The sequence below is a fragment of the Grus americana genome, chromosome 5 (genome assembly GCF_028858705.1).
Source record: "Grus americana isolate bGruAme1 chromosome 5, bGruAme1.mat, whole genome shotgun sequence".
NCBI lineage: Eukaryota > Metazoa > Chordata > Aves > Gruiformes > Gruidae > Grus > Grus americana.
Window position 1 is genome coordinate 4806510 of NC_072856.1, and position 22728 is coordinate 4829237.

The following is a 22728-nucleotide window of genomic DNA, read 5'->3' on the forward strand; positions in this document are numbered from 1 at the left end:
GGCTTGCGTTCCAGGTGTAAGGATTTCAGTTTCTCACTTTGCACTTTAGATACTTTATCACCTACAGTCCCGTTTTCCCAAATTCTGCTAGTTCGTTGCCATTTAAATAATTTCTCTTCTGTTTAGTCGAGGGATAAGAATAAGACTTCAGGACTTGAAGAGCAGCCAGAGCTGTGGTAATTAATAAGCTGATGCTAGAAATGTGTGTTTCATTGGGGCTATTTTCTGTCCCCCACACCCACAAAGGCTCCTCCAAGAACACATCTTCTCTCGTGAAATTGCCTGCCAGAAAGGAAGGGCGGACTGCTGATTTCACTCTGATCTCTGTGGATCTAACCTGAACTATTTTTATATTTCTGTTTCTCATTTAGAGAACTATGCTGGGTCAAAGACAAGCGAGCCAAATGGATCCTTACAATAATTGCTCCCATTGGAGCTGAGTTTTTTCTGTTTTTCAAAACAGGGATGTGAAAATTAGAGGGTTATATAAAACCCAAGTTCTTCCTGCTTGGTGTATCGATACAGAATGCAGCACCAGCAAAAAGACGACCCAAAGTCCCTGCGGCTTCCTGCCACCGTCACTTGTGCTCCAGTCATTTCTCTGCGACGCTTTGCGAAGCAACCTGTTTGATTCTTGTTCCTTTTAATTGCTCTGTAGTAAAGGTGCAAGTGAAAGGGATGGACAGAACCGGTTGCCGTGGAAGGGAATAGGGAGTTAGTCATTCGGTCTCTCATCTGCTGAAGATAGGTGCTGATTTCATACATTGAAATGGGAGTTTTACATACTAGCTAGTTTTCAGAAACGAGCTTGGATCCACACACACTTTCTAGGTAGCAGCAACACGTGAAAAAAAATAAAATTCTCTCCTCTTAGCAACTGGCGTGTATTGCTGTAAATTCAAGAACAAGATTAAAATAGGAGATCTGGTTTACCACAGCTTGAAGACGTTTTGCTGGGAAAACAATACAGTACAGCTCGAGGCTGAAGAGCATTTGGGTGGTGGAAGAGGCTGTGTGGAAGATTGCCGAGCACCATCTGCTGGGCACCTCTGCTCTGGGGCTCAGTTCTGCTGCAGAATAAAGGAGAGGGTGGTTATGTAGAGCCATTTAATGCCTTGTGCGTGCAAAAAATAAACCCACAAAAAACCCCAAGAAGAAACAGTGAGGAGGAAAGTGAGAGTGTCTTAGGTCCGTCAGAGAGCTGACGAATTTCTTTGGTGGACCACTGCTTTTCCCCCTGTGCTTTGTGCAGGAGAGTTCTCTGAATTCAAGTGACAAAATGCCAGTGACAAACTCCAGTTGCCAGATAATGTTTAGGCTGAAATTTATTGAGCAGAAGTAAACATTTTAAAGTCACCTGAAGTTGTATTTATGCTTTTGACAATCATGTGGCATTAAAATGAATGTATTCCCTAATGAAGGCAAACCAAATATAACCAGAAGAATACGCTGGGATTCGGTAACACAGTCTGTTCAACACCAGAAAAGTTTTTGAAATAGAGCTTGCTTACTTGAAATAGGAATGCGATCATACACAAATCTCGCTGGCACTTTTTCTTGGCTGAGTACAAAGAAATTCCCCTGACTTGAAAACCTTTTGCGATGACATCTGTCATTATTGCCTGACGACAGGTTTCACGTTTCCTCCTACGCGTCCTGCTGACGGCAGTTTCACGGCAACAGCAAATGTAGATAAGGCTGGTGCGATCCGGATGTCAATGCCGACGGCCTCTTATGTATATTGACTTTATTTAAGTTAACTTTATTAAGTGAGGGTATGTTCAGGTCTCCCTTTCGTCAATCGATGCCAAGAGAAGGGCACTGCCGTCTCAAAGGAGGTGGTTGGCCGCATCCGAATCAGTTGCCATTAAAAATAGCTAAAATATTAACTAAAATAATGACTTTGTGTGTCATTAGGGTAAGGAAAATCTCACTTGTTTGCGTCCAGCCCTTCTTGCAAGTGTTTCCTGCAATCCAAGACTCGTGGCACGTTCATTTTGGTTGGGTAGGCACTGAGCGAACTGCTAGGCTAATAGGAATGTTTTCCGTGTTTTTATGCTTTTCCAGTTGTATGGGAGGAGAGCGCCCTGGGAGGATCCTGCCAAATGGGTAATGGACACCTACCCCTGGGCGGCCACCCCGCAGCACCACGAGTGGCCTCCTCTGCTACAGCTGCGGCCCGAAGACGTGGGCTTCGACGGCTACTCGATGTCACGGGAAGGCTCCACCAGCAAACAAGTTCCAGTGAGTGATGCCGAAGGAGATCCTTTGGTAAGCTCTCGGTTTTTTAAAACAGCTTCGTTTCCCTTGTTTCTAGGGATTAGAAACGGGAATTACAAAGTAAAGGATAGCCGAGGCGTGTTTAGAAGTCTTGGAATGAGACGGCAACATTTTTGGGGAAGTCATCACGTCAGCTTGCGGAATGCGTTCGCACAGAAAGCCCATACAGTTTTGCAAGAAGCAGTGGGAGAAGCTTTTCAGGCTCATTTGTTGAGGATATTTTGAGGATTCATTTTCTGAGGAGTGACTGGGGATGTGTGTAATAAACTTAATTTCTACACTGTGGAATTAAATATGTGATCTTGTTAAACGTGCTTGAGTAACACAGTGGAACCATTTCATTTAGCCTGTTTTGCCACAATCAGACAATAGGCTTGTTGCTTTACTTCACGTGGTTTTTAGAGCTGTATTCTTGACACCGTGACTGACGTGTAATTTATGAATCAGAAATACCATACAAGCATATAGGGAAACATTACCGTACATTTGCATAGAATGTATAAATTGAGCTTGACGGTAACACTAAATACGCATTTTCTTCCAATGGGAAACAGCTATTGAAACTGCTGTGCAAACTATGAATGCCCTGAGGCTCTTCTCTTGAGGTGTATGTTTTTCCAGACAGTTGGGAGTGTAGAACGTGCGTTACAGCTTTTACTAGCTCATGTACACATATGCAAATACCAAGCTAGATATCAGGACATTTGGATTTGCCTCTCTTGACTGATCTGTCTGTATTTCCATGGGTCAGAGGAGGAGAAGGGTAAGATGCTTGCAGAATCCTGTCGGGTATGGCTGTGGACTAATCCCTTCAATCTTCTCATTTTCACCTTTTCACGCCTAACTTGCATGCTGCTATAACACGTTCTACAGTTAATACCTCTTTTCAGAGACTCAGTATTCGTTACCCTGACTGTCTCTTCCCTTCCTTTGTTACCCACTGGCAAAATGAATGCCACTGGAGCTTGCATATGGAGTTGATATTTTTTACCTCAGAATACAAATAATCATGAATTCCTGTGCCTGTGCAGATGAACATGCTAATGAGACTGCAAGAAGCAGCCAACTACTCAAGTCCCCAGAGTTACGACAGCGACTCTAACAGCAACAGCCATCACGATGACATCCTCGATTCGTCTCTGGAGTCGACGTTGTGATCTTGCTCAACTAGAAACAGGTCGTTTCCATTATTGCTCTCCTACTTGGCAAGAACCCTGATCACAGACTCATGAGAAGAACGCGTTCCTGGGCTGGGATCTCAGTATTAGAGCTGCAAGAACAACAAGACACTTGGAGTCAGTCTTGAGCCTGGGTGCAGGCAACCCAAGCAACCTTTGTATAGTTTTTCTTTTGACGATAACGAGAACTGCACTATTCCTTTGTTTTCTTCTGTTTAGTTGCTGTAAGCTCTCATGCCTAAGATACTGAAGATGTTAAAAATAATCATCATTACTAAAAGTTGAAGGTGGGGGGGGACACACACTTCACAGCTTTGTGCCATGTACTGTCCAGAAGGAGAGGGGAGAGGAAATTTTTGCCTATGCTGCTTCTGACCAAACACATATAGGTGAGGGCTGGACTTTTACCGATCAGCTTTGTGGATTCAACTCAGCTTCATATAGTTCTGGTGCTATAATAATATTGCTTGCCTCAGTAATAATACTCAGTAAAGGCAAAGCTGCAAAACAGGGAAGTTTGAATAAATATTAAAAAAGAGAAAAGGAAAAAGAAATAAAAAAAAAAAGAAGAAAAAGCGCTGCTCTCCTTGCCAGTCTGAGACCTTGGCTTGCTTTCATTGTGTGTTTATAAAGATATATATATAAATAGGAATATATAAAAATATATATACAGTCTGAACAAATCAGGTTTTTTCAAACACTGTGTAACAATCAGCCCTAGTACAAGTGAAAGATCAGGTAGCCCTTTGCTAGTCAGGGCCTGATTCTCTTCCCACTTACATCCATGTAACCAACTCGGTTGACTTCAGTGGCATTACACCCCATTTATTTACGCTGATGAGAGCGAGTTTCCCTCCTCCTCCTCCTCCTCCTCCTCCTCCGCAGTCAGCGAAAGGGCCGTGCCCCGTGAAGTCCTCCAGCTCCAGAGGACCTTGGGCAGTGCGCAGGCATTGAGCCCCGTACGCGGAGGTGAGCTACGCCCCTGAAAAAGGGATTAATCAGACTTTCAGTTTTTAATTCTTGCCGTGAAATGTTACAGCTGTTTTCTGACAACTTTGGGCTTTGTTCAGAGTTTTTGTTCCAATCAGCACAACCATAAATGGGTTAATTAAAACTCAGCTCTGTGACAGTTCCAGTGCTACTCTGGTGACAACATTTACTTCCATGACTTTTCTTTTAAATTTCAAAAAAAAAAAAAAAAAAGGTATTTCAGCAGTGTTCAGGTCTGGGGGGAAAAAAAAAAAAAAAAAAGGAGGGAAGGTACTGCGTCTTTTAAGTTTAGCCGGGCCATGCTTTTGAGTTTTGGCAGAGCTGTGAACCTGGTTTTATTTCTCCTCCTCTCTGAACGCGCACACCTACGCTGCCAGTGTTAAGGCTTGTACTTCTGCTGGGGACCAAGAACACCTCCCAGGGAACTGCCCTTTCCTTCGTACGGAAGCAAACGCTTACACCACCATCACCACAACGTCAGCTGTACCTCAGCAAAAAAAAAAAAAAAGGTCACTCCTCGATATCGATTTGTACTAGCCTTTCCAGCTATCTTTTGGTGCTGCATTTTAAAGCGATGCCTTATTTTGTACTAATTGTGTTTTGATTAAATTAGTGCTGTATATTATGGGATTTTATTTAAAGAAACAGGGCTAAAGTCATCTCTCGGAATATCATTGCTGTGAATATTGTTTATATGAGATACTAGAATTTGTTTAAATGTGACAAAAAAGGAGGGAAATGAGAGAACTTTTCAGGTTCATACCAATCCGCAGCTAATAAATCACTGAAGAGCTGTTTTATCCATGCAGGAGACAAAAAAAAAAAAAGCTTTTCAACTATAATAAATGCTGTCATTAATAAATTACAGGAATATGCTGGTTTTTCAGTGTACAGAGAGAAAACTTATTGCAAACACTTTTTTAAGAGCTTGTGGGTTTAATGTAATGTAACAGACAAGTTCATGCTTCTGTGACTCAGCTTGAGAGGATCGGTTTATTATACCTCATGACTTTCTGTAACATAACTGTACTTTGTCTTACTGAGCTGGTCTTGAATCTGCTCCTGTTACAACTTTTAAGTGCTGATGACTTTTTTTTTTTTTTAAAGAAAAATATTGTAAAAGAAAAATTTAAATATTTTAATGATGGGGGGGGGAAGAGCTTGGTGGTGTTACTGTTTTAACTTGATGAACTCTAATTCATTATTTCACTGAATGAAATACCAAGGGTTACTCAGCCAATGTTCCTAATCCAGTTCTTGGTACTGTAAAAACAGGATAAATCTGTATGGAATCAAATACATAGCATGCTGATGATGAGTTTGAGAGAGGTTACTTTTTCCAGTAGTCTTGACAATTCTGCTTCCCAGCACTGACTTTACCTGCTACTACTGTGAATTTTGGTACCTAATCCCCCAACTGAATCCATGCAGATCGAGCATGTGCCTGTAAAAAAAAAAAAATCCAGTTGCAGGGCTAGGGCTTTAAATGGACTTAATATCCTAGAAAATGTCTCAGTTACCCTTTAACTGAGTGCTATAAGACATGTTTAAAATGGTGTTTTATTTGTGGGGAACGGGGTTTGGGTTTTTTTTTTTTTTTCTCATTTTTAATCCTGTGCTTAAGCTCAGGAAGGATTTGCTGTTATCTATTATTTTTTATTGACACTAGCTTGGATTACAGTGAGCGAGGCAATTTCGAGTAGGCTAGTCATTCTAAGCATCACAATATTCAGTGTCTTTTCTGAAACTTCGGGAAGCAGGGTTACCTGTTGTGCACACGTCTTAGTTTTTATCAAGACTTTTCATAGATTAAGTCTTTCTTTAAGTGACTTTGTTCTCATTTAAGGCTTTTTCAAAATGCTTCCTTTTTTTTTTCTTTTTTTTTTTGCCTTTTTTTCCTTACGAAGTTGGCTTGTTTAAAAAAAAAAACAAGAAAGAAATGCAAGATTCTATGCAACATTCATGTTGAGTTATAAATTGAAAGTATAAACCGTTTTCTTTCCTTCAGAACTGCCAAGAATGATACAGGCCATAAATGAGATGTGGTTTATTTGGGGAAAGGGAGGGAGGGGGGGTTGGTTAGCCTTTTTGTACATTTTGGAAGAAGCAAACTGATATTTCATTGTTGATGCTTGACTTCGATATTATGTGTATGAAAACTTGTCTAAATGTGGCAATTTTCTTTCAAGAAAAAAAATACAAAAACAAAGCAAAAAAATCTTTCTTTGTTGATATTAAATGGAAGGTTGCTGTTTTGATCTAGTCGTTTCCAGTGGAACAGTTTATGAAATATGTTCTATAAGATGTACATTTTTTCATTGTAACATAGAAATGTAAATATTTGATTAAAAGTGCTGCATTTTGATGAATTTTTTCTAGCCATTTTTAAAGAGAAAAACTAGGAATTGAGTATTTTGTGTACGTTTATGATGTTTTCCATTTGCTCCTCTCCCTATTTAATTTTCAGTTCTCATTTAGGATTGGAATTTGTGAATGGTCTGTTTGAGATCATGCGTCCCCTTTCTCACCCTCCCCGTTTCTCCCCCTTTCCCGCCCCCTGTGTCATGGAGAATAAAGCTGATGATTGTACCAGTCTTAAATTATTCATGATTCAATAAAATTGATGCTTATTTATTCAGATCTGTGGCTTCCTAGAACTTTTTGTCCCTTCTTAATCAACATTTTCTACTTTTTTTTATTTCAAGATTGGGGAGTTCCGTTCTTGTTTTTATTGGCTTCTTACAAGTACTTGTGAAAAGATGCCACAGCCCTTACCCGCATCCAGGAGGAAATTTAGCAGAGGGACTCCACCAACACCATTCTCTCCCATAGCTGTTGTTTGCACGCGGTATCCGTCAAGATCTGCTCAAGACAAGACCGGTCTATCCATTTAGAGTGTCTCTGCATAAAGCTGACGGTCAGTCCTATGTGGCCAGCAGGCTGGACGTATCCTGATACCAGCCGGTGCCAGCTTCTTTTTCAAGAGAAGTCCCTGTCGGTCACAAAGGCTGCACGTGGCAGTGTGTGTTAGGCGTGTTCTGAACATGCTTTGCAGAGTCAACTTCATAGAATGATAGCATGGTTTGGGTTGGAAGGGACCTTTAGAGATCTTCTAGTCCAACCCCCCTGCAGTGAGCAGGGACATCTTCAACTAGATCAGGTTGCTCAGAGCCCCGTCCAACCTGACCTTGAATGTTTCCATGGATGAGGAACTTGTAGGAGTACTTAACTTGGTGACCCTGGGCAGATCGGACTGGTCGCCTATAATAAAACCATGGCATTGTTTCATTTGTGGAAAAAAAAACACAACAGACTTTTTTCTGGTAACTTTGTAAAATCAAGGTATTGCTGGCACCACTTTGATGTCCAAGGCGAGCTCTAGGTCTTGTGTGTGTGCCCTGGCAAAAGCGTGAGGCCTTCTACAGGTCTTCGCTCGCACTGGCAGGTCTTTCAAACTATTTTCATTCTCATCTCAGGGGAATTGGAATTGATTTAAAGGAAGGAAACTTCAGGGCATTAAGCAATTCAGTTCCATACGTTATTACAATTTCCTCCTCACCCATTTGATAGAGACACTGTGATGTTATACAGTAATAAATTTATATTGGTTAGTAAGAGCATGTAGGGATCTATTCTTTCTTTCAAATAAATGCTCTAGCTTGAAAAAAAAGAAAAATGTCTTTTCAGAAAGCATAAATCCAATAACCTCTGCACTTAAAGTATAAAGGATAACTCTCAACAGTAGTAATTTTTCCCTGGAGACAATTTTCATTCATATTTCTGCTTTTTTGACAGTTCCTTGTCCTCTACTCCCTGATTTGAACTATTAATGTTGGGAGGACAGATTCACCCGTATCCAAAAAAAAAAAAAGTTTTGAAATAGAAGAAATTCTGCTGAAAATTGATAATCTGCATTCAAGTTAGTTTAATCTAAAAATAGTCTTCACTTTTAATAACGCAGCAGTGCAGACTGTAACTCGGAGCTGATCTTCCATAACGTGGGCTTCGTCTGTCCCTCCACAGCAATTTTCCAGAGGCAGGATAGTTCTGGACATGCTCGAGCAGATTTGTCTGCGTTCTGTAAATTTCCTTTGATTCACAGAATTGCATGTTTTAGAATTGGCCCTGGAAAATGCTCCAGCCCTGATCTTGGACAATGTTTGAATCGATACTGGACTGGCACCAAAATGCTTAATATCTCTCAGGAACTCTTCTCCTCTTTCTTTCCCTATTTGGCCTCCCTGTCCGTTCCCCATGTTCTTGTTGGTCTCTGCTCTGTGCACGCTGTCTTGTACACTCATCCTCACATTTTTTTTTCCTTTACCTCATCATCTCTTTAACCTTCATCGCCCTGCTTTTCTGTTTTCAACATCCTATTGTATTCTTATTTTATATCCTTCCTGGATCCACCTCATCGTTTCTCAGTGCTATAGGATCAGTGCTGACTTCCTTTCTGCAACTGAAGGGGAAATTCCCTGGAGTCATTTTATGAACTCAGTCCGCAGCCTGTGACATGTACGTACACCCTTTGCTTTCCACCGACCTTTTCCACTGGTATCTTGAAGTAGTCTCTTCAAGAACCGGAGAGGAAATACCTCCCAATACCCTTCAGGCTCCCGTCCTCTTTTCTGCACTTTCTGTCCATGGCCTCATTTTAGCATTTTGCTGATGCTGATGATTCTGACATTAATCTCTATGTTAGGTGTAATAACCGAGGGCTCGGTGTGTGGAGATATTTACTCTTTGTTGGTTTCTAGCTTTTAATGTGGACAATCAGTGTGTCCCTCTCTGCTCCACAGTTTGTAGCCCCACTGGGCACAGGGAGGACTCATGTGAGGTTGCTTTCCATAACGCACGCTTGCAGTATGACGGCAGGAGAGGAGCGCCTGCCCATGGACCCTGTAAGCCCACAGTCATTCCTGTCCCCTCCTTGTTTATCAGGAGATGACTTTTGGGGGTTAGAGTAGGGCACAGCAGCTGGGGGCAACTCCCACCTCTGGCAACAGGACTGACTACAGGCAAATATTTGCCCGTTGACACCTCCATTTGCTTAGCCACACAAAGAAATCCATGTTACTCTCCTTTTCCTTGATCATAGAATCATAGAATGGGTTGGGTTGGGAGGGACCTTTAAAGTCATCTAGTCCAACCTCCCTGCAATGAGCAGGGACATCTTCAACTACGTCAGGTTGCTCAGATACATAGCTACTTTTCATTTGCTCCTTTGCTGGCGACTCAAGGAGACTGAGCCCGTTACAATGGACAGAGGCCATGTTCTGGCTAAGCATGGCTAATTCCTCCTCCTGTTCCTGTAAGAAGTTCACCCATGTGGGGCTGGGCAGCTAAGAGGTCTGAAGGACCTTTAACGTAAGTTGGGATCCACAGGCAGATGGGAGGAGGTCATGCTTCCAGTGAGATCTTGGGCTCGATGATCTTAAAGGTCTTTTCCAACCTAAATGATTCTATGATTCCATGATCTTGTAGTAATCCTGACTGAAAGACCATTGTCCATCAAGGAGTTGGTGCTCCATGTAGCAGTTAACCTGAGCATGCCCAGGCCGGTGCTGTGCTGCCCTATGCTGCAAGAGCAGCCTGGCCCTCAGGCCGGTGGGGTGCTGCACAAATCCCTCGCCTGCAGGATAAACCCAGCCAGCTCATCCTAACAGAGGAGCCTGCAGGCAGGACCTGCTGGGTAACAGGGATTAAGCCACCTGCATGTCCTTGCCTTTATCTAACCCTGCAGCAAGAGGTTCTCCTGAGTACATCCTTTCTGTCTGGCAGCAGAAATTATGAATCAAATTGTTTTCTTGTAAGAAAAAAAAACAAAACAAACACCCCTATAATAGTTCCAATGACCACTTCTATGGGTGGTGTGCGCAACCAGCATGCTGTGTGTGAACTGGAGGCCCCTTCGATGCTACACCACTCGGGGTTCCCACCATCTAAAGGGACACAAAATTATCTATGCTATTCTCATCTTTCAGTGTTAGCTCTAATAAATAGCCCTTTGATACGTCACTGAATCCGAGTGCCTTTCTTACTGGGATCATGATGAACCAGCACCACCCAGCGCAAAACAGATGTTAGGACACAAAGCCCAAGCCCAGCGCTGGGAGGAACAACCTCATAAACTCAGGTCTGTGCGAGCCACTAAACCTCATCCACAACAGTATTTCTGGCAACATTGTTCCACTGTTTTCAGCTTCCCGCTCTCTGCCCGCCCTGCCCCCCCCAATCAGTCTTGACTGTTAAATCCATCTATTTCTGCACAGTGGTACACAAGTCATCCATCAGGTTCCTGGAAGGCAGAGGACTGCTTCCTGCTGCAGATGCTGGACATGCTGGCTAGGAGCAGCGCATTGCTGGATTTACTGCTCACAACCCAGTAAGACTTACTTTACAACATAACTGTCAGTGGTAGCTTTGGATATAGCGATCATAACATTGTGGAGTTTAAGATCCTGCTAAGCACACTGAAGACCAGTAGTAGGACAAAGACCCTGGCTTTCAGAAGGGCCAACTTCAATATGCTCAGAGCCCGGCTGTGAGAGAGTCCGCGGGAAGCGTCCATGGAGGGCAAAGGAGCTTGTGAGTGCTGGAAGCTACTCAAGAACCGCCTCCTGGAAGTACAAGAACAACCCATCCCCTACAAAGGGAAAGGGAGAAGGCAGAACAAGAGACCACCCTAGCTTAGCAATGAGCTTTTGGGTGTACTTAAACATACACAGACACCAAAAAAAGAAAAAAAAAAAATACACATACTGGCTATGGGAACGTAGCCAAATACTGATGAAGGACTATAAGGACCTTGCTGGGGCGTGCAGAGCTGCAGTCAGAAAGGCTACAGCTCAGCTAGAATTGAAATAGCCAAAGATGTCAAGAACCACAAAAGCAGGTTCTTCAGCTACCTGAGCAGCAAGCAGAAGCACAGGGAAGGCACAGGACCATTGCTACACAGGGCAGGGAACCGAGTAACGAATAATGCTGACAAGGCAGATGTTCTCAAAACTGTCTTTACTGGCATAGCTGGACTCCAGATCACAGCCTCAAGTAGCTACAACGATGTATGTGTTGACCCACCGGTAGTGGAAGGTGGTCTGGTCTGTCTCCTCTTGCAAGGGCTCAATCCACATAAATCTATGGGCCTGGGCAGAATCCACCCCAGAGTGTTGAGAGAAGTGGCTGACATCATTGTTGTGAGGCCACTGTCAATAATCTTTGAAAAGCTGTAGCGATCGGGGATATCCCTGATGAGTGGAAGAGGGCAATGTCAAACCCAGCTACAGGAAGGGCCCAAAAGAGGACCCAGGAAACTGCAGGCCCATTAGTTTTACTTCAGTCCCTGGGGAAGTAATGGAACGAGTCCTCCTAGAAACTATTACGAACCAAATAAAGCAGGTGATTGATTGGGAAAAGCCAGTATGGATGTACCAAAGGCAAATCATACCAGACTAACATGATCACCACCTACAGCAAAATAACATTTTCTGTCTACGTGGAGAGCACAGTAGATGCTTACCTGGACTTCACCAAAGCATTTGACACCGTTTCCCACAGTCCTCTCCTGGACAAGGGCAAGATACAGATTGGCTGGGTGATCAATCAGGAAATTGGCTAACAGGCAGCACTCAGAGGGTGGTGATGAATGGTTTTTTACTTGGGCTGGCAGCCTGTCAGAAGTGGGGTCCTCCAGGGATCAGTACTGGGCCCCATGATGTTCAACATCATAAATGTTCTGGATGATGGGGTTGAAAGCACTCTCACCTAAACCAGGTGGTGAGGTGGACACATCAGAAAAAGAGAGCTATCTTACAGAAAGACCTGGACAGGCTGGAAGAGCAGGTTAAGAAGAACAGTGTGAAGTTTAACAAACACAAGTGCAAGGTCTTGCATCTGGGACGACATAACCCAAGAGCCCAATACAGGCTAGGAGATGTGTGGCTGGGAAGCAGCCTTGCTGAAAGCGACCTGGTGGTCCTGGACAACAAGCTGAACGTGAGTCACCAGTGACATAAAGGCAAATCAGACCCTGGGCTGCATCCACCTGGGCATTAGTAGCAGAGATGAGACATGATCATCCCACTCTACTCAGCACTTGTCAGGCCACACCTGGAGTACTGTGTCCAATTCTGGTCCCCACAATTAAAAAATAACGTGAACAGACTGGAAAGAACCCAAAGGAGGGCCATCAAGATGATCAAAGGGCTAGAGAACCTGCCCTCTGAGGACAGACTGAAGCAGTTAGGTCTCACAGAGAAGAGAAGGCTTGAGGAGGACTTCATCACAGTATTCCGGTACTTAAAGGGCAGCTACAAAGAGGATGGAGGCTCTCTTTTCACAGGGAGCTACATGGAGACGAGAAAGGGCAATGGGTATGAGTTGCACTGGGAGAGGTTTTATCTTGATATAAGAAAAACATTTTTTTACAGTGAAAACAATCATTCACTGGAGCAATGTCTCATGATGTGGTAGAAATTCCCACGAAAGGTTGGACCAGAGGATCTTTCCAGATCCCTTCCAACCTGGGCTGTTCTATGATTCTGTGAAGCATTTTAATGCTTTGCTGACTACAAGGGAGGTAGAACTAGGTAAAATCAGCACACCTAGCACTTGTGCATGTTCCGTAAAGGCACTCCTCTGAGGTCCTGGCTACTCTGCTGGGCTTTCCCTGGTGGTGTATCCCTGTCGTGTGAGTTGAGAAAGTAGTGCTGATACATATTTTGGAGTCTGAAGGATTTTATTTATTTAGATCAGGTTCAATTCTAGTTGAAAAATACAACAGCCCTGAAGATGTACATTTAAGATCATTTAATAACAAGGGCTGGCAGAAGGGATGAACTTCTGCACCTCTTTCCATTCCTCACTGATCATTTCTGCCACGTGCACTTCTGATGCATGGGTAAGCAGTTCCAGGTGCTAGACCAGCTGAAACCAAAGCAAATCAAGAAAAGTGATCACTTTTCTGCTCTTCAAGCAGATCACTTTGGGCCCAGCTATGTGCCAATGCGTGTGCATGGGTTGGGGGTGGAGAAGAGGAAACACAACCAGGAGTGAGACCATGCCTTGTGCCTCTTGACAGTAGCAGAACCCCTAGCTGTTATGTCAAACTCTGCCTTAAACTTCCCAGGCAAAGAATTTCAAATTCCATCAGTGTTTTTGAGGACTGAACTTGGATCTCTTCAAAGAAATCTGGTTTTCCTTTGGATGGGGGTTTAGCCTTCATGAGCCTCAGCCTGAACTGGTTGCTTCTGGAAACTATAGCCTTGCATCTTGGGCTCTATTTCTTTAAGATAATTGTAACGTTGAAACTTTCCTGGAGGATAGGTGTTCTTCAAAAAAGGCTGGGTTTTTTTCTTTTTTTCTTTTTTCTTTTTTTTTTCTTTTTTTTTTTGGCTCAACTGTGACATTCTCAAGCTCTGCAGTACTGAAATGCACGCCGGGGCTGCTGGCCGAGGATGCTGCCGTACAGCTCTGCAGGTGTCAACAGCACAGACTCCCTGAGAACGTCATTTCTTTTCTTTTCTTCCCCTGACCAAAAGCCGCTCTCCCACACTGGGAGAGACCAGCAGGCACAGATGTTGAACCAGCTGGTTTCTTAAGGGATAAAATAATTGAGAATTTGCTGCCCTGAGCTCACAGTCACCAAAGATAAATCCCCCTCTCTGCCTTTCCCATTTGCCCAGTGTCAGATATTTCCAGCCTGGCTGCGAGAAGGAAGAACGGACGTACACGACCACTCCGGGCCACTGGGTCTTTAGAAAGAGCGCTTTAGTATCTTGCGGCAGCAGTCGTTACGGGAGTGCATTACACGTGGGATTGCTTCCTTCCAGAGTTTCAAAAACTGTGGATGCTACTAGTCAATATGGAAACCTTTCCGTCTCCATGAAGGCAGGAAAGGTTTCTTATCACCTTGCCTCCTTTCCAAAAGCATATAGTTGCATTAAAAAAATAAATAAATTTTAAAAAATAAAATTCCAGGGCCAGCAGTTTCGTATTAGCCTCACCAAGATCAGCTAGCTTCAGGGAATAGGGGGAGGTGGCCTCTGACACTCTTTATGTTAGCAGCAAATCATGAAACATTAAATTATTGAAACATTAAAAATACACCCAAGCTGAACTCCCAGTGTCATGCATACCAGGAACGAGCCTGGTTATCATCAGGTCCTGCTAAACCACCTGGAATCTCTCCCCATCTGAGGGAAGCAAATGAGTGCATGCCCCTGAGCAAGGGTAACCACGTCTGCAGGTCTTCCCTTGGCACAGGTGTCCTGCCTGAGCCGTCACAGGGCAGCGCTGAACCCCGGCTCCACCAGCCAGAGGATCATAAAATGGAGGCCAGGGAGAGGGAGGCTCCTTTCCTGGGAGCTACAGGTACAGTCTAGCAGCTGTCGGTAAGTACAAAAAGAAAAAAACAAACCCAACCCCAAAAGTCTTTAATTTTGTATTAAGACATCCCTGAATTTCAAATGGTTGTGTTTTGTGGTCATACTGTGTTCTTTTTGCCCTAAAAAGACCCTTAAAAGGGAGAGTAAGATTGATGTATGTCACAAGGGTTTTTCCCTGTTAAATGGTGATTCCAGATTATTTTTTCCTTAGTAAGGATATTTGCCTAGCAGAATAAGGTGTAATAGTATTTATGCTGAAAGCAGTAGTCTGAAATAATTATTTTTGCTTACATTCCAAGTGTAGACAAGCTGTAAAGAGCAGAGGGTGTAATATGATGGGTAGGTTTTGTTTTGTTCTTGTTTTGAACATGCTCCTTTCTTGAGTATTGTGGTATGTGTGATGGTACCTGTGATCTCTGGAGTAGCCTCTGAATTTTAAAACGAGATATGTGTTTTGAATTTGAATCTGCCTTTATAGGTCATTTAATAATGGTCTTATGCTTACTGGACTAGTAAAACTTAAGTTATAAGTAATCGTTGTGGCGTACTCTATCACTTAAAGAGTCAATAGATGGATAGCAATACATCTTCCCGTACATACGCTGTTGATAATGCATGTAACAACTCTTTTATTTGAGCCTGGATGAGCACTTGGGTAGATTGTGCCAGTTGCTGCTTAACGTGCATTTGTGTGACTTTTTAAGCGTGCTTGGGAGATGTGCTGCTTTTTGGAAAAGCTTCCCCCCCCAAAAACCCAAACCAAACCCTACCCAAAACCAAATACAACAAACCCTCATGCTGTTTCACTTTGTTTTGTGGGGTAAATACTGTAAGTGCCTAATCCTTTCTCTGCCCTGTCTCAGGTGTCCCTTATCATTCCCTAATGGCTACAAGGCCTTAGAGGGGTAGAGAACGATTCAGGTGAGGAGTGTCTGGGTTAGGTGTGTCCCATTACCCCAATGGAGAGCAGCTGAAGACCTGGAACAGGCTCCCTAGTGGGGTGGTCCATGCCCCATGCCTGGCAGTGTTTAAGAGGCACTTGGGCAATGTCCCTAATAGCATGCTTTAACCTCTGGTCAGCCCTGAAGTGGTCAGGCAGTTGGACTAGGTGATGGTTGTAGGTCCCTTCCAGCTGGAATTATTCTCTTCTCCCTTTCAGGCCTTTTCTCGTGGCTGTGGCATATGGTGAAGTGGAGCATATGGGGTAGTCGTGTTCAGGTGATGTCTGCTGCATTTATTTCTTTTGTTTCGGTGTGTTGTGAGTGGTGGGCATGAGTCAGAGTCTGTGGAACAGAAAATAAGCCGACTTGGTAATGAAATCTCTGTTTCAGCGAAACTCCGCTACCTGTATGCGAGGAGGAAAACATTGACACTTCTGTAGCGTGTATTTGTACCTAAAAATGTGTGCAGGTAGTTGTGGATTTGCCTTGCATTGTAGAAGTGATCCTTAACAGGACTTCGGCTGAAGGGTTGTCTTAAGTGCGTCTCTTCCATTCTGTTTCTCTACCCCATAAGAATACTCTAATTATAAGTTCCTGCTCTACAAGCTGTAGTATCTGAGCAGGGTGATGCAGGGCAAATGTCCACACCCTGACTGACTGGGGCAATAAGCGGAAGGAAGGAGGAGTGTTGGAAGTGCTTTACAGGGGAGCACAGCTCAACACCAGCAGAAATTAAGTTGCATTTAAATGCAAGGGGGCAGAACCTGCATTCACTGTAACTGCAGAAAATCTTTAATCCTTTGGTCAAGTTGCTCCCTAGCTAAAAGGCAGGTAGATATTCTTGTAAGGTTATTTAATTTGAAGCTGATAACGTCTGATTGAATCGCTATACTGTTGATAAAAGATAGTTTTCTTTACCTGTTAGGCCTCAGAACCAAGTATTACTGAATGATCAAACTGGGAAAACTACTCTTTTTATTTGACAATCATTCACTTTATTATATATACATATTTAAAGTCTGTACATGGTAAAATAGAAAATAAAAGTGTTTCTTTATAAGTTACACAATTAAGCAGCTACATTTGTCTGTACTTTAGCCGTCATTTAATTAAAAAAAAGGAGAGAAACCTTGTTGAGCCATTGTTATATTCATTCACAATAACCTTGGTATAAAACATCCATACAGAGTAAGTGTACAAAATAGTGTACAGTTCATATAAGCTGTGCAAAGACAGCAAAGTTCAGTCAAAAATCAAAGAGGCATATCCACTTTCCTCTGTCCACATCACGGATAGCAGAAGCAAAGTGGGGAAAAAAGCACAGGTCTGTGGGTGAAAAGGTGGGTTAGTGCTTCCAATATAATAGTGATGCATAAATTAAAATGAAAAACATATAAATATATAAGGTCTCCGTTACACAAGGCACACTTAGATTATACCTTAGAAGTCATTCCAGGGATTTGAGTGGGTCTGTTGCACAAGTATCGTGCTCTTCAGGGTGAGGAGTGTTTGGTCTGTGTCCCTCAATGTTACTTATTTTTTGGAGGAAAGTGTTGCTGGATCAGAGCAGTCTTCAGGGTTTTGAAATCTCTATAGTAGCTGGAAATTCACTTGAAAGGTAGCAAAAATGGCCACAGCATCTATATTGGATTTTTTTGTTGTTTCTTGTCTGGGGCAAAAAGTTTCCCTCTCGACAGGTTATACTTTCCTCCCTGCTCTAAAGCAAGGAGCTGCCTGTTGCCTTCGGGAGAAGGTACCTAACTGAGCAAATGTTGATTGGGAAGCAGAGAGTTATGAAAAGGTTAGCAGATGCTATGAATATGAAAACCTCCACGTGGCGGTGGGGCAGGGGTGGAGGAAATAAGGAATACCTCTAAGTAGAAAGTCTTGCAGCTATGTGGTAAAGAACCTGTATTGGAGAAGCATGTGGACGTTTGGGTGGGACATCACCTCTTCAATTTATAGCACTCTGTTTTATTTACATCTTTGCAATGTCCCTGTGTGATGGCGGGGCAGGCAGGGTGATCTAAGAGACTGTTATCTCCTCCTCTTCCTCTTCCCCTTCCTCATCCTCTTCCTCTGTGTCTGAGAAGTCTGAAGGTTTGCTGGGGCTGCTAGAATGGGACGGAGAAGGAGACATCTGGGAGTCCAGTCTGTCCCTCAAGTGTAGATGTTCTGGGGACTGGTGGTAGGTTAAGGGATGCCGGGGGCTGGGTGGGCACACAGTGGGAACTTCGTCCTCCTCGTCCTCTCCTGAACATTTCTTGCCTACGTCACTGAGGTCTGGGTGAGGGTTGAACTTGGTGGGCAAGGTCTGTTCTCTGCAGCCACCAGAAGAGAGGAGCTCTCTTTCTTTGGAGTTCCTCCACTTCATCCTCCTGTTCTGGAACCAGATTTTCACCTGGGGGGGTGGAGCAACACAAGTGAAACAGGGAACAGGAAAGGCCTTTTAGTTGCACCCTCGAAAACCCTGCGTGTGCCTGTACCAAAGCTAACAGGAACCACAAAACCTGACCTTGGGGGACCCTAGGAGAGGGGTTAGGGGGCAATAAGGCCGTGGTCTGTTCCATCCTATTCACCCAGCAGGGAATCGTGCTGCTCTCTTGGCTCTGTTGGTGCTCACAGCCCTGCAGCTTGCTCTGGTCCCCTTTTCCTCCCCTGCCCTCAAGCTGCCCCAGAGGTGGGGGGCCTGACTCCCCACACCCCCTCTGCCCTCCCCACCCGGCATCCCTCTCACCTGTGAGTCCTTGAGGCCCAGCTTGGCGGCCAACTTCTTCCTGTCGGGTTTGCTGATGTACTTCTGCTTCTGGAACATCTTCTCCAGTGCCTTGCGTTGCACATCGGAGAAGACGGCGCGGCGCAGCATGCCACGGCGGGGCTTGCCGCGGGCGGCCAGTGGCCAGGAGAAGGTGCCGGGGATGGGGACCACGGCAGAGGCAGCTGTGGGCGGGGACACATGGTGCTGAGTGGAGCAGGACAGGCCCCCACCGCCCCCTCCCTGCCCTTCGGGTGGGTACCCATCAACCTGGGGCTGTGAAAAGGAGATTTAGGCTTAACTAAGTGCCCCCCTTTCAGCCAGTGACCACTGGGATTAGATCTATCAACTCAAACGTGTAAAATGGATCAATAGTGGCCGGTTTTGTTGGGAGATTCAAAGGTCTCGGGCCTGAAAAGGCAAAGTGAGGCGTACCAGCTAAGATAGAGGTATAATAAAAAAGCTTTCCCTCCCCCTCAGAAGCATTTGATTATTTTTTTCAGATGCTTTTATCATTTCAGACGCTTTATTATGCTCGAGATGAAAATGAGGACTTTTCTGAACAAAACCTCTTCAGATGCAGTTTTGATCAATCAGTATTCATCTTTTTATATTAATCTCTTCTCTCCCCCCCTCCCCCCCCAAGTTGGAGAATTCAAACCGAAGACATGAAAAGTAACAGCTAATTAGCACATTGCCTGGTTCCCAATAGCATTGGTATGATAAAAAGGTCAGAGTTTGTCTTAAAAAAAAAAAAAAAAAAGAAGGTGGGGGGAAACCTCCCCAAGAGAGACAGAGATGCTAATGAAGCGTGAATGGTAATTGTGTAGTAATGAACTAACAGAAAAAGACTGAGGACAAGCAGCTAACGCCATATATTATTGGAACAAAAGAGATTTACACTTTCAAACTAAACACAACGGCATGCCAGGCTCCTCGGGAGAATACTGATGGCACAATCGTCTCTTTCCCCAAATCATTTTCATTAAATGGACATGAAAAGCTATTTATAAAGCTCAAGTTGTTTTTGTTAGGCTATTCACATGCTGCAGAAAGGAAGCAAATTCCATTATCCGGAGGATGAATGGAAGAGCTTGGGTTATTTTCCCCCCCCCTCTCCCTTTCCCTGTTTTCTTTTAAAATTAATAGCTTGTTTGTGTAATTAGATTTTTTTAATTGTTCGCCCCACATCATAACACTTCAGGGCTGTACGAATCATACCCCTGTAGCCTGCTTTGTCGCCGAGACCGTGTCATTTGAATACCCCCGACCGTCTAAACGAGAAGCGACGAAGTGGGAGACCCCAGGTGAAGGAGGGGAGGGTTAGTACGCGGTGAGGGTGGAGGAGAGAAGTTAAGCCGCGTCCGCGGTACCCTCGATCCGCCTGCAAACGCCAGGTGGGGGGCGGGAAGATTTTTTTGGGGGGGGAGTACGGGGGACATACAGGAGAGGGAGCGGGCTGCCTGCCTCCGCCTGCGCGGAGCGGGTCCCGGGTGCGCTGCGCGGGCGCGGAGCGCGGGCGGCGGCGGGAGCTGACCGCTCCCCTCGTGGTGCTGAAAGCGGCCGCGCGGCCCCGGGGCGGTGGGGGAAGGCGCCGGGCGGGAGGGGCTGCCCGGGAGGAGGGGGACCCGCCTCGCCTCGGGACCGTGACAATCCCGGCTAATTTGCGGATCAGCGGGGGGAGCGGGCAGGGAATGTCAAGCAGTCACTGCCTGTGCTAAATCGGGCATCAAATTGGCGCGACTGATGCTTGAATGTTGTACTCCCTCCAACCTCTGAACTGGAGCATAACCCCCCGGGGCGGGGGGGAACCGGGGACGGAGAAATATTACCGGGCTGTGCCAGGAGCGGGGCGGGAGGAGAGGGGTCCGCCCGGGAAGAGAGGGGACTTTGAAAGACCTACCTGGGAAATAGGAAGATCTGATAAAGGGCTGGAAGGATCCTTCAAAGTACGGAAAGGAGAAAGTCTTTGGAGGGACGCTCTGAAGCAACGCAGGGGAGGTTTCTAGTAAATAAATAAAATGAGATCAAGCAAAAGGTTACCACTGGTTGGACTCGACCGACGGCACGGCTGGGTCTGTCTTTTGGTCCGGGGACCCGTGCGGTACTTTTTTTTCCCAAAAAAAAGGGCCAGGCTGAGCTCTGAACGGCCGGGAAAAAGCGGCACTTTTGCTGCGATGATTTTGCCAGCAAAGCGGCACCCGGGATGGCAGTCAGTCAGGAGACCCGTCTGTGGGACCCCCCGGCTGCCTGCATGCCTGCCTGCATGCCTGCCTGCTCCTCTCATCCGTCCTGCGGCCGCTCCAGAGCGGGACTAGCAGCCTGCCAGCGCTCCCCCTCGCCCTTAAATACGAGCCACGCCGCAGGGCTCTGCAGCCTCGGTACTAGGTCCTCCCTCCCTTTCCTAAACCGTCTCCCTCCTCTCCCCCCACCCCCGCCGCCCCCCTTCTCCAGGTGGTGGGTTCCGCAGAGCCACGGAGCGGGGGGCCGGGAGCGGGCCGCTTACCGGTGCGGGGGGCGGAGGAGAGGATGGCGTTGACGCCAAACTTCAGGAAAGTGGAGTCGCTGCTGGAAGTCTGTGGCGAACAGATCCTCCTGGAGCCGGCGGAGGTGGTGGAGCTGGCGAGCTCCGGCGTCCCCGAGTCCGTCCTGGCCGCTGAAGTCGGGGGGGACATGCTGGGCGGGGGGGCAGTCCTGGGCAGGTAACTGGTAGGCCTGCTGATCCGGATCAAATCTTCCACCAGGAAGCTGGAATGGCTGGAAAAAGCTGACTGCAGCGACTGAGGCAAGGTGAGGGTGGGAGTCGGCCGCAGGAGGCTGGGGTAGACGGCCGGCGGAGCGATGAGGCTGGGGAACATCATCGCAGGGGCCGTCCGCGGAGCAGGGCTGGGGCAGCTCGTTTGTTTGTTTGCTTTTGGTTTTGGTTTTGTTTTTCTGCTTTGCAAACCTCGTTTAGTAAAGATCCAGCTAGCAAGCCTGGCGGGGTTCTCTCTGCCCCTTCCTCCTGGACGATGGGTTTTATAGTGGTCAGCCCCGCTGAGGCTCTTTCAAAAGTGACAGCCCCAACAATGGGGTTCAACAAAGTTCTCCACTTGAGCTTCATTCAGGGCGAGCTCCGGGCTTCTCCATTGGTCCGGGGCTGCAATTTATGATTGGATTAGACTTCATAAGCAACCGGGGCACAATGGCCCCGCCACAAAGAAAGTGTAGTCATCAATTTTGCATATTGACCGCCTCTTTGGAATACAGCGCTCCAAAGGCTCCCAGCAGGGTTTTGTTCAGAGGCAACACACACAGGCTAATTAAATGCCTATTTAAAAGTTTCGAATGACATCTTGCCTCGTAGAAAGGGAATTATTTAAAGAAAGCACTAAATTTATTTGCCGCTCCCCTGCTGAGTTTAGGAAATAGATCAATAAATATTCATATAAACTTATCTGCGGGCTCTCAGAAAAGCACGGGTTTTGGGGAATGGAAAATAGAAATTGGAAAACGTGGATCTAAGCTCTGTTGAGGCGGGGGGGAAATATTCGGAGAGCGGATCCCACCGCGGTTTGAGCGCGTTCTGCCCCCTGCTATTAATATGCAGCAAAATTTGTGCGCGCGGTTTGGGGTTATTTTTCTATCTGCGCGTCAAAGGTCCGGTATAAGGAGAATTTGCGGTGTTAACCTCTGCTTTCAAGATCCGAGCTTCGTAAGAGTCTTGTGTACGTGATGTGGGCGAGAGGCTTGCCCATATCGGACCGAAGCGTAAGCCTCATTGTAGCCGATAAGAACTCTGCTCCGAGAAAAGCTGAACACTGAACATAGAAAAGATCTGAACAGCTTTGTGGGACCCAAGCAGCCCCCTCAGGTTCTCAGTCTGTTCGTCCTCTTAAGCTCATCTGTATTAAAAGTAGTGGAAATCGCTGCCCTCCGACCGTGAAAATGAAGACAACGTTGCAACATTCGGATCCTCTGGCTAAAGTACTCTGAGCTAGTCTCGGGTTTATCGGTATCGGTGGCTCGAAGCCTTCTCGGCGCCGTCAAATTCACCTGAACTCGCTTTTTATCTGCGTGTGTGCGCGGAATTTCTAGAGGTGTATCGAGCTCGGTGCCGCAGAGCAGAAAGTCTCTTAACTTTGGTGTGAGGGACAAATGACATCGTCTAACGGAAAAGTAGAAAATAGGGACTTTTCTGGCAAAGAGAGGTTTTGTTT

The 22728-nt window shown here is 45.5% G+C and overlaps 2 protein-coding genes across 10 annotated transcripts in view; one reads left to right on the forward strand and one right to left on the reverse strand.

The window, feature by feature from the left end:
* The window catches only part of NAV2 (neuron navigator 2), a 408453-nt gene extending 401365 nt beyond the window's left edge, over positions 1–7088 (forward strand). For 5 of the 9 annotated variants that reach the window (XM_054826434.1, XM_054826435.1, XM_054826428.1 and 2 more), the window contains one exon: positions 2068–7088. In XM_054826434.1, the coding sequence (XP_054682409.1) occupies positions 2068–2505 (438 nt within the window). In that variant the 3' untranslated portion in view covers positions 2506–7088. The remainder of the gene's footprint in view (positions 1–2067) is intronic. The other 4 variants (XM_054826436.1, XM_054826437.1, XM_054826431.1 and 1 more) reach the window with 1 other exon arrangement.
* Positions 7089–17800: 10712 nt separating this feature from the next.
* Positions 17801–21390, reverse strand: DBX1 (developing brain homeobox 1). The gene is made up of 4 exons (XM_054828344.1): positions 21036–21390; positions 20433–20534; positions 18512–18714; positions 17801–18175 (listed from the first exon to the last, which is right to left on the reverse strand). The coding sequence occupies exons 1-4, from the start codon at positions 21388–21390 to the stop codon at positions 17801–17803; spliced, it is 1035 nt and encodes a 344-aa protein (XP_054684319.1).
* Positions 21391–22728: the final 1338 nt, after the last annotated feature.

What these genes read in the sequence shown, in the direction of transcription:
- DBX1 (XM_054828344.1), bottom strand. Translation starts at nt 21,390, where the DNA reads ATGATGTTCCCCAGCCTCATCGCTCCGCCGGCCGTCTACCCCAGCCTC. An exon ending in CTCCTCCGCCCCCCGCACCG is followed by an intron (nt 20,535 to 21,035) that starts GTAAGCGGCCCG and finishes TTTATTTACTAG; the next exon opens with AAACCTCCCCTGCGTTGCTT. An exon ending in TGGGCCTCAAGGACTCACAG is followed by an intron (nt 18,176 to 18,511) that starts GTGAGAGGGATG and finishes CCACCCCCCCAG; the next exon opens with GTGAAAATCTGGTTCCAGAA.